The sequence below is a fragment of the Barbus barbus genome, assembly GCF_936440315.1.
Source record: "Barbus barbus genome assembly, chromosome: 1".
NCBI classification, from domain to species: domain Eukaryota; kingdom Metazoa; phylum Chordata; class Actinopteri; order Cypriniformes; family Cyprinidae; genus Barbus; species Barbus barbus.
The window spans coordinates 9,933,512-9,950,943 of record NC_136729.1 but is presented as its reverse complement, the minus strand read 5'-3'; the positions used below and the strand labels follow the sequence as shown (position 1 = coordinate 9,950,943).

The 17,432-nt window shown below is 36.7% G+C and overlaps 2 protein-coding genes across 2 annotated transcripts in view; one reads left to right on the top strand and one right to left on the bottom strand.

Moving 5' to 3' along the window:
• Positions 1–718: 718 nt before the first annotated feature.
• LOC306860414 (mitochondrial inner membrane protease subunit 1-like) lies at positions 719–14,912 on the bottom strand. Its single transcript, XM_079402116.1, has 6 exons — positions 14,824–14,912; positions 5,120–5,256; positions 4,935–5,023; positions 4,697–4,823; positions 1,559–1,669; positions 719–848 (listed from the first exon to the last, which is right to left on the bottom strand). Exons 2-6 carry the CDS (start codon positions 5,222–5,224, stop codon positions 786–788), a joined length of 495 nt encoding a protein of 164 aa, XP_079258242.1. The 5' UTR covers positions 5,225–5,256; positions 14,824–14,912; the 3' UTR covers positions 719–785.
• A 60-nt stretch (positions 14,913–14,972) lies between these two features.
• LOC306860263 (elongator complex protein 4) overlaps positions 14,973–17,432 on the top strand; it is an 84,096-nt gene continuing 81,636 nt past the window's right edge. The window contains exons 1-2 of the mRNA XM_079401874.1: positions 14,973–15,182; positions 15,954–15,989. Coding sequence (XP_079258000.1) covers positions 15,014–15,182; positions 15,954–15,989 — 205 coding nt within the window. The 5' untranslated portion in view covers positions 14,973–15,013. The remainder of the gene's footprint in view (positions 15,183–15,953; positions 15,990–17,432) is intronic.

The window sequence follows — 17,432 nt, the reverse complement described above, 5'->3', positions numbered from 1 at the left end:
TCAAACATCAAGGAGGATATAAGGTTGTAAAACATTTAAGACACATATCTAGCTTAACAAGTTTCTCCCCCTCAAACAGCAGACATTAATAAATAGAAAAAATGGTGGCTTTTTTGCAAGTGGAGGTGCTATCTGTACCAAAAATGCTGCTCCTCATGATTCAATTCTACATCAGGACAATGCCAACATAGCGTAGCATGTCTGGAAATGTGTTTATACCACACAACTGCATTTCTAAACAACATTAATCTGAAATTCAAATAATTGTGGATTTTAAATAATATGTAATAAAAAATAAAATATACATAATTTAAGTCACATTGTTAGTTATTTTTAGAACTGTTAAAAACAACAATTTTTAATGGTTGAAAACGAAGTTTCATCACATTTAGTCTCTGTACTCTCATTTAATCTTATTTTAGGGTGCCTTCCCTTTTAAAAAGTCATGCAAAAAAGAAATTTCAATATTAAGAGTGTTACTTATAGGTCAGCTGCATTGATGAATGTTGTGAAACTTATTTGAAACAACACAAGTCTGTGTTAAAACCTTACCAGATCTTCCTAGCATTTAATGCAGTTTCTTCATTAACATTTGAAAGCATTGATTGCAGCATGATGTTGCTGATATGATGCATTTGTGCATTTTGAGGCATGATGCATTGTCTTTTTCATTATCATAAATTCTTATTTGCCCTAAACAATGAAACAGACATGAATTATAAATATGAATTTATTTTTAAACATTGCAAAATATCATTTACATTGCGACTGTACATGCAGCTTCTTCATAAAATGCGCCCGTCGTTTGGACTTTCAGCCAGTACGCCAAAACTATGTGGGGGCCACAACTGCAAAACCAAAAAAAGAAAAAAAAAATATGAATTGTATATAATATTTTATATTATAAAAAAGCTGTCACTGGGGTGGTATCCTTTCAAAAGGTACTCCTTTGTACTTTTTTTTTTTTTTAAACCCTAGAGAGTATTAGTACCGTGAAAGTATATATTAGCACTTAAAATGCACATATTAGTATCTAAATGGTACACATATTATTAGCTTTTGAAAAGGTATTACCCCAGTGACAGCTTTTGTAAATTTTTCAGAACGTGAACATTTTATGAACATACTATGCATTATATTATTTTCAACTTCAAACATACATTTTCCAACTCAAAAAAGTGGAGAAAACACATCTTGTCCTTGTAAGACCCTCCACTCCCATATCATTTGCCTCTGACTTTCCAATCAGGGCCTGACAGAAGGTGAGGAGACCTGTTTACAGGGTCATGGGCACATGATGCTATACGAGTCGACAGCCGAAAACACATGAAGATGGCGCTCAATTTTTGAGACACTTACTAAATTATACTTTGAGTTAATTTATTTGCAATTTCAAATAAAAGTAAAATTAAGAAATGATCATTTGTACTGCTTGCTTGAGAAAAAAAAATCATTAAAAAAAATACTAATAAAAGGGCAACAGTTCAAACTTAAAAAGCTTGTGGTTTTGCCTTTGGGGAAGCGTATAGGTCAAGAAATGAGACTGTATCCTCGTTACCTTTAAGCAAACGCGTCCTTGGATCAGGGCATAGGGAATTGGGCCATAGCTTCGGGAATCTGTGGAATTCCGAAGGTTATCGCCTTCCAGCCACACATGCCCTCTTGGTACCTAGATTACAGCAGAATTGGAAGTCCAAAATGTTAAACCACCATGCTAACTTGAGAAAATTTGTACATTTTATTGTGATTGCAGCCACACTCATCTAAAATGATCCTTTGCCCCACTATGAAACACATTAACATGCAACACACTGTATTGAAACCCTAGGTTCTCGCCGGATTAGAGGATAAAGAAGAAGTTCCTAACTGTGAGAAAGTTCACATGACTTAACTGCTCATCTCAGATGGGAAAGGGATCATTTTTACTGACCGCTGAACCCCCCCCCCCCAACTTTTTTATCCTCTCGGCGAGGGGTGAAGCCTCCGTGAGCTGCTCCATGGGTCTAGACCACGGACAGACCTGCCAGGCTGGGCTGGCAACAGAGCGATGCCTGATCCACACTGACATCAATTAGAAATAATCTCATCACACAGGGAGAGTGGGGCTGTCAAGCCCCTAATTAAGTCCCCTCCACCCCCTCTATATGTGAGGCGAGGGTGAACAACACATCACGTTGTCATTATAAACATAACAGTATGGAGATGCTGACACTGACCAAACTGAAGAATTTAAGTTCGTTTTTCCCAATCAAGTAGAATTCCAAAGAATCTTTAGGATTTGATACTCTCAATTAGTCACACTAGATAGTCATGCACTAATGTGAGAGAACGACTGAATAGGACCCATAAAGTGATTCTTTATTGCAAACAAATGCATCATTGACACATGCAAAAGAATCGTGAAAATAATTAAATTAAAAAAGAATTATAAACATGTCAGCATGGAGTCGTCTTGCAGTCGACTCTCATTATCATGGAAACATATGTTTGATCCCATCCACAAGAAATAATCTGCTGTTCCGAAGCGAAGCTTTTGTCCTGTCTGTCAGCCAAGCATCACACCATACTGTGACCAGACACAAATGTTGACAACCCTGCGTTCGATCTTACAAATGGGAAGCATGTTAGACACATATTATGGTTACTGTTGTTGATTGCTTAACATCTAGATCCTGGTCTACAAAATACCTCTACAATGAATTATGCAAGTTATAGGTAGTATAGGGCTTATCTTAACAAAACTTTGTTTTGCTATCAGATTATTATGAATATTTTTCTGTTAAGTGAATAGAGTCTTGAAGTCATGATGCCATTTTGTAGTTCAACATGGAAGTTTGCATCGCTCTAATTCCCTCAACAAATAGCTGTTTAACTAGATGTTTGCATAAAATATGCTCTGTGGCCAACACAAGTTTATGATTCTTACACATTTTGTTCCTCAAGATAGTCTTCACAAATAAACACAACTTTTACATTTTGAAGCCTAAATACAATCGCCAGAAGTATCACCAGAACAAAGAACACTACAGCTGCATTATTTTACAATTTCCCAACTTTCCAAAAGGGTTAGTTCACCCAAAAATGAAAATTCTGTCATTAATTACTCACCCTGATGTCGTTCCAAACCCGTAAGACTTTCGTTCATCTTCGGAACACAAATTAAGATATTTTTGATGGAATCTGACAGCTCTCTGACCCTCCATAGACAGCAAGGGTCCTTACACTCTCGAGGTCACCGAACGACATGAGGGTGAGTAATTAATGACAGAATTTTCATTTTTGGGTGAACCAACCCTTTAACCAACACAAAACTTTGACAACTTTTATCTTAAGTAAAAATTTATTTAAAATGATTTGAGTTAGAAAAGTTTGCAAGAGCATGCAACAAGGTTGTAAATATGGACTAGTGAGCAGATATGTTCAGTCTCCTCAACTAATTCTGTAGTCTATCTAGCAACTAGTTAGTAACCGACTTTTTCAAGACACGTAAAAGCTTAAACTCATGATGAGTGAAAAAACAAAAACATAAACCCATTGACTTCAGAATGATGTAACCGGCAGTTCGCAGACACGCAAACTAATGCAAGTTTTATGATTATTTCCTGCAGCACTGTATTGAACTATCACACATTTTCTCCTGTTTATAGATCTTTCCCAGGAACATGTTGTGGTTTGGAGACATGCAGTGAAAAACAGCCGGCTAGATATCACAGCCAAATCAGTTATTAATGTTCTATCTGTGATTGACAAATCCTTTAATTACTCAAAGGCATTTTATATATAGGAACAAACAAATTACCCTGTCATGCTAAAGATAGTATTTAAACATACTTGCCAAGACACTCTTTTCAAAAAATGTTTATGAAACATTGATATTTCAATGTTATTAGATACCACAAAGTTACAGATCTGACTTACAATAGCATTACTTCAATTATAGAAAACATGTCACATTTTCTGTTAGCTATAAACTGAGCAAAATGAGCATTAGAAAGAAAAATCAATAGGAGTACACACATAAATGCAAGAAGGAAGAGTAGTTACAACTCAGTATGTTAATACTGCTATTACGCCATCGCTATTGAATTAGATTAGCATTTTAAGATTTCATGCTTGAATCACTTTTCATACATTTTTAAGAGTAGAAAGAGACTGTCTTAATTATTCTTCAATTCTGACATTGCAATCGGTTTAGGATGGCTAGTACCGAGAGTGAGCAAACTTCTACAATCTTGGGTCCTTGTTCATTTAAGGGTTTGTATTTCTTTACCTGAAATGACTGCGGTGACAGGCCTTTCGTTCTCTCCTTTCTCTTCATCACTTGCTCTACTCATCTGGCACTAACACTAACAGCTTCGGGAAAAATTACAGGCCAGAACCGCACATAGTCAAGGTAAAAAAAACAAGTGATACAAAAAAAGCAATAACAGCTATTTCAGTGACAGGGTGGCTATGCTCCCTCTGGACCAATAATAAATGAGAAACAAGCATTTGTTGTTGCCATAAGGTAAAAGTTTTACCCAGCAAAGGTGAAAGCACGTGAAATTCAAATGCATACACCTTAATAGTAAACACAGTGGTTTATACAAAAAAAAAAAATGTAGTAAAGGACTTCAGAAAGTGTCTATGGGTTTATGGAAAAGGAATCATTTCTTCAAGCAGAGTTGATGTCAGGTGCGGTACAGCAGGTACTCACATAAGTGTGTGTTTTAAAGATGTCAGATGGCCCGCTAGTGCAAACTTTGTCCCCTTCCAGGCCGATCACTCGTTTACAAATGTTAATTTTTGGATCAAAAAGACTTTTGGCTATTACAATATCCCCTCTGGAAGAATATAACAAGTGAGGTCAAAATAAAGCAGATACTCAAAGATTCTGCATGACAGTATTATCAATAAAAGTCAAATAGAAGCTTAAGTAAGCATTTCATACTCACTTTTGTATACGACAGAGGTGGCGGCTTACTCGTTCTGAAAAAACCACGTCGTGGTTAGTGATGGTAGGCTCCATGGAAGGTCCTGAACACTGTTGTAGGTGAATTGTGGGTTGAAATAAACTTTTATATGTATTTATTTTACTGTCAGTGGGAATGCTTGGACCAAACAGCTCCAAGAAACTTACCGACACAAATTCGCCAATATACTCAAAGGCACAGTGAGCGACGCAGCCATACTGGACGGTGTAACCGACAAAGCTAATCGTCTTCACAAAGAAACTGCGAAACATCCTGCCAGTCTTCAGAAATTGCTGAAAAAATGCTGAAAAAAAGTCTACATTTAAAAACAATTATTCCCAACCAACACTGATTTTGCCATAAAGGTGATATTGAGCACATGTACTGATTTGTTTGAGTTCTAAAAATTAAATCTGGTTTTCAGGAAGAGTAACAAGAAATTACTGTGGAAATGAAAAAGGGATAATACAATACTGTAGCTTATTGATCTTATTGTCATTTATAGTCAAAACATCATCACCTGCATAAAAATTAAGCATGTGTAAATTATAGTATTTTGAGTATCTTATAAGGCATCCGAATGGCTCGTTGAATTGATACAGGGATATATCCACCAGACACCTTTCACTGGAATTTCATAACATCCTTGGAGAAGTTTTTAGCATGCTAACAGTTTTACAAAATAGTATACGTTTGTATATTAAAAACCATTTTCAGTAACTGAAATAAAGCTGAAATAAAATAAATATAAACATTACATGAAAAATGTAAGCTAAATCAATCTTAGAAATGCTGAAAATCTGAAATAACTGACATAAGTTTATACAGAAGACCTAAAGATATAAATTATATTAATAACTACTATAACAGTATAAACAATACTAAAATAACATGGGTGTATGGTAGATTCAAGACCCTGAATTTAGAAAATGAACCCTGAATTTAGAATATAACATCCTATTACCATTTTGATTAATTATTGTATTACTAGTTGACCATTCTAACCCATTCTTAATGAGAAACATCTCTGGAGCACATGCACTAACCACTGCACTGCCACTCCAAATGAACCTTACATTTGTATGGAAATTCTCAATTGGAAATCTCACTCAATGACAAAAACTGATGACACAGGCCTGTGCCAGAGGGTCGAAAGAGAGTTTTAAACACTTTGTCACTAAGGTGGTGTTGGTGGGTAAATGAACCTCACACGTTTAATGGCTAACGGTTAAAACTGTGAAACCAAAGTGATCATTAGAGATGGTGTTTCATTCTCAGGAGCCTCTACAACCCATCAACAAGACACAAAGAGTGACCCCTGGGCATCTGACCCTGTCTCAGACAACCCAATCTACACCTGCAGGAGTAGGTGACGGCGCTAGCAGGCACAGGTTCATCTCCTCAAGATGAAAAAAAAGAGAGTTACGCTATGACCATAGCAACAGAACACGAGGACTTTTGTTTGTCCTCACACCCCAGCACTTTAACTGATAAAACTGTGGTGCGTTGTCTGAATAAACAGTCCATCCTCTCTCAAACTATTGACTTTTCCTTGGCCATCAAGCTAGCAGCGTGCGCGAGTCAATAAAGGTCGTGTTTAGATGTTTGTACACTCTTAAAGGAATAGTTCACCTCATATTTACTCACATCAGGCCATCCAAGATGTAGATAAGTTCATTTCTTCATCAGAACAGATATGGAGAAATTTTGCATAACATCACTTGCTCACCAATCGATCCTCTGCGGTGAATGGGTGCCGTCAGAATGAGAGTCCAAACAGCTGATAAAAGCATCACAATAATCCACAAGTAATGCACATGACTGCAGTCCACCATAGTCTTATAAGAAACAAAAGGCATCATTAAGGCATTTTAACTTCTAGCCAAAATCCCAGTCCCCAATACAAGCTTTCTCAATTGAAAAGGTTTGTCTCCTGTTGTCCTCTCCCAAGAAGTATATGCATACGTATATTTAGAACTGTTTTGGACTGTTTTCGCTTGTAAACGGTGCTTGATCTGTGCATAATTCACTCCGGCTTCAAACAAGACAACTTCTTTATTGGAAAAAGCAATATTATGGCTAGAGGACTCTTTATTTTAGCCAGAAGCAATGGTTTGAAGTTAAAGAATTCTTAATGATGGATTTGTTATGCATGCATGGATATGCAGCTTTTTGCGTCACAATATCTTAACTGATGTACTGGAGCCATGGCAATTACTTGTGGAATGTTGTGATGCTTTTTACCAGCTTTCATTTTGACGGCACCCATTCACTGCAGAGGATCCATTGGTGAGCAAGTGATGTAATGCTTTCTCCAAAAAACTCATCTACATCTTGGATGGCCTGAGGGAGAGTACATTATAAGCACATTTAAAAAAAAATTGGTGAACTACTAAATTAAAAATAAGGGTTCCAAAAGAGGGTTTTTGTAGCAATAGAAGAACCATTTTGGGTTCCCCAAAGAACCTTCTGTTCAAAGGAAAGATTCCATGGAATTCTTCATGGAACCATCAATGCTGATGAAGAATGTTTATTTTTAAGCGTGTACACATCCACTGAACCTCACTTGGCAAAGAAACTGCTCGAAAGATAACCCAACACTTCAACGGCGTGACGTTTGCTAGTTTTTGAACTGCTTTCCAATAAGAAACTCTGAAAATCAAGCTCTTGCACAGTTAGAAAACAAATCTTCACTGGATGTCCAATGAAGGATAAACCTCAATCTTTTCTCTTGAAACAAACCAAAAGTATTAAGGCGACCCAGCCATGCAGAAACTGAACGAAACCGAGCCCTATCCCAAAAGTCCCTATTGCCTCGGGAATGATATCTCCAATATGGGGCGGAATTAATCCTCCTGTCCCCTACTTCCTCCATCTCAGTCCCAGGCCAAGTGTCAGGTGTCTGTCTCCGTGTGTCATGGAAAGTGTTACACCTAATCCCCATCTCCTCACCCCATACCTCTGTCCCCTGCTCCCCTCTCTTTCCATTCTGGTCAGACATTGAATCCACACCTTTGAATCCTCATAATTACGTCTGATACCCCCAACACAAACAGGGTGTACGAGAGTTAGCTGCTCTGCCCAAAGGCCCCCTCCGTCCAGGGATGTTTCTGCCTGACTGGATGTAGTCGTATGTCAGGGAGGCGGTGAAAGGGCCAGCTGTTGTTTTGCTTATCAAACTCCAGGGTGGGGAGAAAAAACTATTGTTTCTGAGCCGTTTCCCTGGCACAGATTCTTTGCCTAAACTATAACATATATGCTCACCTAATAAACCTTTATAAAGTATCTTTTGGGATGTACAATACAGAGTAACCATTAGATACAGTACTAGGGATGAGCAAAACGAAATATTTGACTAGGTAGTCAGTAGCCCGAATGACTAATAACTAATCGGTCTTAAGGAAACCCTGTATAATTTGCTGCTTTTAGTTCACCTGGCCCTGATCTGACACAATTTTAGAAGGCATTCACATAAGTTCAAAACAGGGTTCTGCAGGTGCATTTAAAAATAATATTTGATCTTCTTAAGAAACAAATCACTCAGGGGGTGAGGCTCTCAAAAAACAGCTTATCAGTTATCTGTTTGAATGTATGACTTGATTCATATGGGGGGGGGGGGGGGGGGGGGTTTAAAGACTTCTGACAGGATTTTGCTATGCAAATTCTTCAGATTCTGATAAAAACAAAGGATTTTGATCCAGAACTTTTTTCCCTCTAGTTCTATTCATCAGTTTCCTTCAAACTGATTGGCTCGCTCTCATTCTCGTCCTGACCTCAAGAGACTGTCTGTCGCATTCATAACGCAGCGCAGACCAGCTCGGCAGAATGTGTGATGGAGAACACAGCATCCCCAACTATATCTAGCCGTCCAATCACCAGCACTGTCACTGTTGTGGGCGTCCAGCATAGGTGAGGATTAAGGATTTAGCATAATAAGATTACATGGCCAGTGAATGATATCAAGAGACAGTCCATATGCGGCCGCCTGGTTTTCCACTGGCACCCTGTGTGTGTGAGAGAGAGAGGCTGGGTGAGTCAGCTGCTTGGAATCAAATGGAGTTTAGCCAAAATCAAACAGACCTTCAGACAATTGAGATTAAATCTCTATTTCTGAACATTCCCTTGTGTGTTCGGAACAAGTACTATCTGCCACATGATTCCCTGGGCGGGGAAGTGACGGAACCAAAATGAATTTTATCTAACAATGGGATAATTAACTCCAAGTCTCCCCTTAATCCAGGATTACACAGTACAATGTATATATTTGCTACACAGAGTCACATAGAGCATCTCTAGAGAGACATCTGTGGCCCTGGACCCCCAAAACCTATAATGCAACAGAAGGGAGAAAGGGTTCCCAGAGAGCTCAGAAGCAGGTGGCATCAAAATGCTCTTTTAATCTTATAAATCTGCTGTAAAACATTTGAAATTGAACAAATCTCTTGAGACAGAGCTGTCATCAATGTTGTTTTAGCAGCATTTAATCTGATGATTAAATAATGGATGATTTACAGTTTAAAATTTGGCACCAAGAATTAAGATTATTATAATATCATTACATTATCATTCACGGGAGAATAACTAAATATACTAAATATAGCTGCAAGCAGCGATGGCGGGCCCAAGCCGTCAGTGCAAACGCAACCCCAGTGGCATCAGGAAAACGGTGCACAGCGAGCACATACATTACAGTAAACCTGTGGCAGTTTGGATTTGAGGGATACAGCAACGAAAGGGTTAATCCAAACCATCAGGACTGTGAAACACACCCACACAACAATACATAAAACTTCGGTAACACTTTCAATAAGGTTTGAGATACTAACATTAACTATATTAATTAACATGAACAATACTCATATAGCATTTATTAATGTTAGCTAATATTAATTTCAAAACTAAAACATTAAAATGTAAAGTTTTATCTGTTAACATTAGTTGATGCATTGTGAATTAACATGAACATTTTGATTAACTAACATCAACAAACATTAATAAATGCTGTGAAAATATATTTTTCATTGTTAGTTCATGTTAGTTAATGCATTTACTAATGTTAACAAATGAGACCTTGTTATAAAGTGTTATTAAAACCTTTAATGATTTATAAACATTTTTTAACGATTTTATTGATTAAACATTCGTGAAATATTTTTGCCTGCATTACAGCTTAGTCTTCATCTGTGAGCCGGACTGTTTTACTGTTACTTTTAAACCACTTTTAAAACATAAAAAGTTTAAACAGACCCTCTCTCTCTCTCTCTCTCTCTCACCCACCCCCTCAACCCACACTCAATACACACAGTCACCCACCCCCGACTAGGGCTGTGCGATTTGGGGAAAATATCTAATTGCGATATTTTTGACAAATATTGCGATTGCGATTTGATTTGCGATTGTTTAAATTTGCAAAGTCAAGCTTCAACTCAATATTGTCAATAATGTGTAGCACAGTATGAGTATCATTACCCTGCTGAAAAACAACAGCAACAACAAAAAACAATAGAAACCATCACAGAAATTCTTATATTTTCCATAAAAACCATTACAAAATTCCTTTTTGTTTTAGGCATTATTCCAATAAGAATTAAAGTTGTTCTATTGGTTTCCATCTGCTAGATTACATCCCACCAATAGAATGCATCAAATACCAGTAGACACCATTATAGTTTACATTAAAACCAATGCAATTCCCATTATAACCCTTAAATCCATTACATTTTCTATTGTGTTTTGGGAGGGGTTCTACTGTTTTTTTTTTTCTGCAGGGAAGATTATAATGGTATTACTACTTCTACAGAATTACTGAATTTCACTGGAAAGATTTGTTTATTTTTATAAATAAAGAACTGTATTTCTTTAGTCAATTATTAAAGTATTACATGTTACACGGGCTGATTCATTAATTTTTAAGTATTTGGGATTTTAAGAACGAGTGGGAAATGTGCTGAATGTTTCTTTTCATCCAAGTGAAATTAGCAAGCAGTTGGGAGCTCTTGATATGCGTTGTGATGCAGCTCTTGCAAATTACCTTTTTTGTTCGTTGTCTGTCATTTCGAAGCTGTAGTTACATAAGTTTTTCTTTCGTTTTAATTTGCCTAACTTTCGATCTGACCCTTTTTAAATGGTGGGTGTTTACGCAGTTGGCTAGAGCAGTGCTGATCGGGGAGAACGGAGGTGCTCTCATTCTATTGGTTAGTAAGACCGTCACTCAAGGCTGGCAGTCGTGCATATGCTCTGGATCAGAGTAACATCGCGTCCACATTGCAGGCTTTGCGATTAGCAAATCGCAACGTCTCAAATTGTGATTTCGATTCGATTTCGAATAATCGCACAGCGCTACCCCCCCACACACACAGAACCAGAGTGACATCAGATGTCTGATAGTTTTTTTTACATTTTCTGCTATCCATAGTGTGTTATATTTATGAAATTAATCATATTTCCTCAGAATGACTTGTTCTCTGTGCTGAGCTTCATTAAATTCTAAGCATGTTAAGGGCCTTAAAAACACCAGAAAGGAATATTAAAGTTTGACACGTTGCCATGGCAACAGTATTTAAGATATCAATTCCCCTCAACAGTTTTACATTGGCCATGATTTGACATTATTCTGATGAAGTTTGAAGCAACTTTTCAAGAGTTTTTGAGCACGTTAAGTACCCCAAAAATGGCCGGAAGGTTGAAAAAATAAAATAAAAATTATAATAATCCTTAGGGGATCAATAGGGAGCTGCGCCTTAGTGGCTTGGGCCCTAAAAAGAAAAAAGTGCTTTGAAAAAATAAAACAAGATGTTGCATCTTGAACTCAGGACAGGGATGAAAATTTGCTTATCAGTGCATATCTTAATGCGCGCCTACGGTATATCTAAAAAAAAAAAAAAACAAGATGCTGCAGCCAATGAGGCATTGAGACTGATGTCACACTTGTGTAAAGGTCACAATAACTCCCATGCCACCATCTAATGTGCTAACACTCCGCTGACCTCCTGAAATAACAAAGAAAGTAAACAGCAGCCCAGGTGACACTGGAAAGCAGGCTGTAATTCTGAGCACCATTGTTCATGATTGCCGGACATTCATGGGGGAAGTCGTGGCCTAATGGTTAGAGAGTCGGACTCGTAATAGAAAGGTTGCGAGTTCGAGCCCCCGGCCGGCAGGAATTGTAGGTGGGGGGAGGGAATGTCCAGCGCTCTCTCCACCCTCAATACCACGACTGAGGTGCCCTTGAGCAAGGCACCGAACCCCCAATTGCTCCCCGGGCGCTGCAGCATGGCTGCCCACTGCTCCGGGTGTGTGTTCACGGTGTGTGTGTGTGTGTGTGTGTGTGTGCATTTGTTCACTACTCACTGATGTGTGTGTGCACTTGGATGGGTTAAACGCAGAGCACCAATTTCGAGTATGGGTCACCATACTTGACAATACGTCACTACTTTATTCAGAATGAAAATTAGTACAAAAAAAAAATTAAGAAAGCAATAAATATATTGTATTGAAAAAAATATATATACTAATTTATAATACACTACCAGTAAAAGATTGGAATAATTATTTTTTGTATGTCTTTGAAAGGAGTTTCTTACACACATTAAATCCCAAAGCTGCAATTTTTTGATCAAAAATACAATAAAAAGAGCAATATTGTAATATAATTACAATATAATATAACTCTTTTTTTATTTTAATATATTTAAAAATGTAATTTATTCCCGTGATGACAAAGTTGAATTGAAAGTCTTCAGTGTCACATGATCCTTCAGAATCATTCTAATATGCAAATATTCGAAAACATGAAAATCTTATTTCAAAATTTTGACTCGTTGCATATATACTGTACTATAAAATATTTTGCTTTGTTTTGTTTTTTCAGTTTCTGAATAGTGATACATACTGGGATTTAGAGAGGCAATAAAAAAATCTTAAATTATGTGTAAAATTTGAAATATTTTAAACTTTAAAATAACCTGAGCAAAAAGAGAGGAATTCAGTCCCAAGGCCTGCTTCACAGCTTCTTATCACAGCCCATCTGAATTTAGACATACATGAGGAGCTCGACTTTGGGAGCTTCTGTGGGACTTAAGAAGATTACATAGATTCGAATAGTGTTAACTAAGATGGCGTTCCCCCGAGAACCCAGATTGAAGGAAGCTGAGGAGGGGGGACCTCTCTGATGTTCTCGATCTGTGTGGCAGAAGGCAGCTGAGGGTGGCCTCGCATTGCTCTCTTTGTTCTTATTGGTCCTTCATGTCCAGTGAAAGGGATCGGAGAACCTGGAGATTTGGTAATCGGGAGGCTATCAGCGCAGCTATCAAAATGAGGCTGGCACCTGGTTGGTTGATGGAGGACAGATGTCTGCATGCATGACATAAAGGATGCCTTTCTCCATCACTTGATTTTTACAACAGTCCAATGGAAATCAAATTAATTTTAAAAGGTAGATAATGACTAAAGCCAATTACAGAGTCAATCCCCATAAATATGAACAAAAGCGAAGCGATTTCAAAGGATGCTGAGCTAGTTCTGTAACAATGACGTGACATAAATAGACTAGTCTTTATTGAAATGACCTTTGACTGCAGTCTGAACCCAAGAGGGAGCTGAAAGGCAAAAAGATCTTATCGGATGTCCCAAGTTAGGCCTTCTGTTTTGGCTAAAAGAGAAATCTTACAATTCTCTCTATTCACTAACTGCCAATCCCTAGCACCGATTTATTTTTAAACGTAGCCTGCTTTGTTTTTACGTTATAGATATCTTTTATTTCATATTGGAAAAAATACAGATTAATGCAGTTTTCAGAGCGGAGCGTAAAATTACCTTCCCGTGGGTCACAAATAATTGTAGCCACAGCCCTATAATTGTCCTGGCATCCAAGATTATTACTTTCCTTTCAACACTAATGCAAACAAACCTTCGGCAGATGACAATCTAACTTCCCCTCTGAGCAATGCCACTATATTCTTAACCTCAGAGAATCACATTGGGGAAACACAAACAAGCTGCTCAGGAAACATTTGACATGTTATGACTGTTAGTATTAGCACTGTGTGGAACAATCAGATATGAGCTGATAAAGCTGACATCATAAAAATAACATAAGCGATACCAGCATCTGGACAAGCATTTTTATGTACAGAAATGAGAGAAAGAAAAAAAAAACTTTTCTGAATGGCCAAAACTATCAGAGATAAGACTCAGCTGACACTAAATGACATATTATTCCACCTATAAATTAATTGTAAATATATGAATGTTAAATACTAACTTGCATGTTTTATTATGTGAGAAACTACCACAGCAATAAGGAAATTGGTATGGGTCAAAGACGGTGGCCACATCAAATTAAATATACTAAATATTTCTATACACAGAAAGCATATTAAATGCAAGTATGCAACTGTCTACTTTAATGTTTCAAATAACTTGTGTGAAAATAAAATGTCAAAATTAGTCAAATAATGGTCTTTCGGCATAACAGATATTTTTATGCAAAAACGAAACAACATGCTTATTCTGACCTATACTTATTAAAATATACAAATATACATTTTCAAGCTTTTTTTAATGAATAGAAAAATACAAATCTTTTGTAACATTGTAAATGTCTTTACTAGAAGTAAGCTATCTTTACTAGATTATGCATAAATCTTTTTTTTTTTTTTTTTAACACGATTACAATGACAGCTTCAGTATTTACAATAAGGTTATGAAAGAAGCTCTGATCTGTTCACTGCATTTCTTGGACGAGTCTTGTCTGAAGCACAAGGGCATCATGATTTTTGTGTTATTATGGCTCAGGTAGGTTAGTTTCAACATCGATAGCAGGATATACGTGATCTTATGTAATTATAATAAACGCTACAGTCAATCCTACCTGCTTCATGTTCACTGACAGCGTGGTGTTTGTATTGCTTGATCACACCTTCACTACGCAGCTGCAGTCAACCTTGAACTCCACGCATCATCGTCTTTGACCAAGTCTCCTTCTGATTGGCTAAGAAAAGAGCAATTCAGTCGCTGATTGGCTGTAGCGTCACCAGCGTTGCTGTCAACACCAGAAAAACATGGCGGCTCCCGTGAGAGGCATGGCTGGATCCACCAACATAAGCAACACAACTAGTTTTCAGAAAAAAACCCGTAGCAAACTAGTTTCTATCCCTGGTACAAGACCGTCTGTACAGAACGGACAGCTCTTAATATCATCTGGCGTCAGCTCGCTTGACTACGTGATTGGTCAGTACAATTCACTCGGTTTAAGCTCACTGTCAAGTGGTTGTGCACTATATTCATATTTTTGCACTCCACTTTATCGTCTTCATATTTATTAGTACATCTAGAAAGACTTCCCCATTAATATACTTTTTTTCTGCACCACTGTCACACTTAATGTATGCAAGTATTATAATGTAAGACCTCACAGAAATGCCCTGATTCCTTCAATTTATTTCATTTTATTCAGGGTACAATTAAATATTATTATATTGTATGAAATATTTTTGTATTTTAAATCCTGTAAGATATAGATTCGGTAACGATTACTTTATCTTGGCATGTATACATTGTAAAAAGTGACAAAGAATAACATGAGAAATAAGGTTTACGTGTTCAATAATACTACTACTAATAACTAATAGTGCATCTTTAATTGAAATATTGCTCTCAAAAAGAATACACTATATATATATATATATATATATATATATATATATATATATATATATATAGCGCATATTACTATGTTTCTAGATATTTCTATATTTCAGTTTGCTTGCTTAGCATACCCACAGTGTATTGATTGCATCTAGTTTAAAAGTTAGATGTTTTAATAATAATGAAAATGTTATCTGGTAAGGAACATGTTTATTTTAATGCAGGTGTACGGAAGCTTTTCTGATTACATTTAGGGGATAGTACCGCTGTCTTTTTAAGTGTATGGTGTTGATTGATGTTTAGCTAAACTACATTATTGTGTTTTGTCATTAAAACATATGCACTGTTCTGTAGGTGGTGGCCTGGCAGTTGGAACTCTGCTGCTTGTAGGTAAGCAATGAAGCAATGTCTTTATACTATCAAGTCATGTCAGTAGGTTGTTGAAGAAGTTATTATTCCTGGCTATTGTGTTTGCACTCAGCCAATGTTTTGCATGTCATAAGGGGTAATAATTAATAAAGATATAGGTAAGATATTTGATTACAAAAAATAATGTTTTGTGTAAAGTACAAAACTAAAGCCAATGAAACACAGAAGCATTTAACCAGATGTGCAAATAGCAATAGTGTCTGTATATTATATAATTTCTTTGCATTTAAGATGCAAATGATAATGTAGTTGCTTTTGATTCTACAAATTATGATTCATTAGATATGGTGATAACTCTGATTACAGACTAATTGTGTTTTTGTTTTTTTTAATTCTGTAAGGTTAACTGCAATTTACCTGAGTAGAGAGGTTAATTTTGAGGATGTTTCTGTTGCTCCTTATCTTTCTTTTTTGAACACAAGGTAAAGAGTACATGAAGAGTATATGAGTCTAGTACATGACTGCCATATCTTTTTGTTGTTGTTGAATAATGAATCATTTTGATGTGGCTCATTATTGTCAAAACATATATTTATGAGGATCTTATATCTTTGTGGCCTAATTTCTATTATTTGCATTCTTTTGTCATTTTGAAGTCATTCTTTCACGTCATTGAAAGTGGATTGGTCATGGTTCTTTATGATGTATCGAGTCCTGTCTAGGTCACTCATGTCCCAAACACGTGACCCACATGTGTATTAGACAAGTAGATGTTTATACATTCTAAATTGAAAAGAAATGATCTGCTTAAATTGTGTGCTTGATCTAATATACAACAAATTGCATCTCTTTTTCTTTCAGAGGTTATTAACTTAAAAGTGAAGTGGGCAATTTTTGTTACAAGTTGTACTAAAGCAAATGGTATAAAAAAAAAGAAGTTTTTAATCTGAATGCCACCTGCCATTGGTTGGTTAAATAGATAGCTCCGCCCCACATTTACATCACTGGTTGAGCCAGTGTTGCTGTGTTAGGCTGGATGGGATGCTAAAACATACAGAAATATTTTATTGCTTGAGTTAGATAATCGGTTTAATTTTCTGCAAATTATGTTATAGAAGAAATTATTTTAATATTGAAAAATACACAAATTGGACGGATTACAGTAATTAAAATAAATTATAGAAGTGTCCCCAGAGGTTGCACATTTAATTCCGATTTGTATTACCGGTGCCATTGTGAATCAGTGGGACACAGACGGCAAACATATGGAACCAGGAGGGCAGAAGTGTTGACCCAAATTTCCCCTGCAGCTTTGAGTGACTGACTCACACACACACACACACACACACACACACTCCTACTGTCTTACACACATGCTGAAATATGGCTTGCATTATTCTTTCTACAAAAAGAGACACCCTCTCTTCTCTGCATCAGAAAAGATAGGAAGTCTCTCGATGTCTT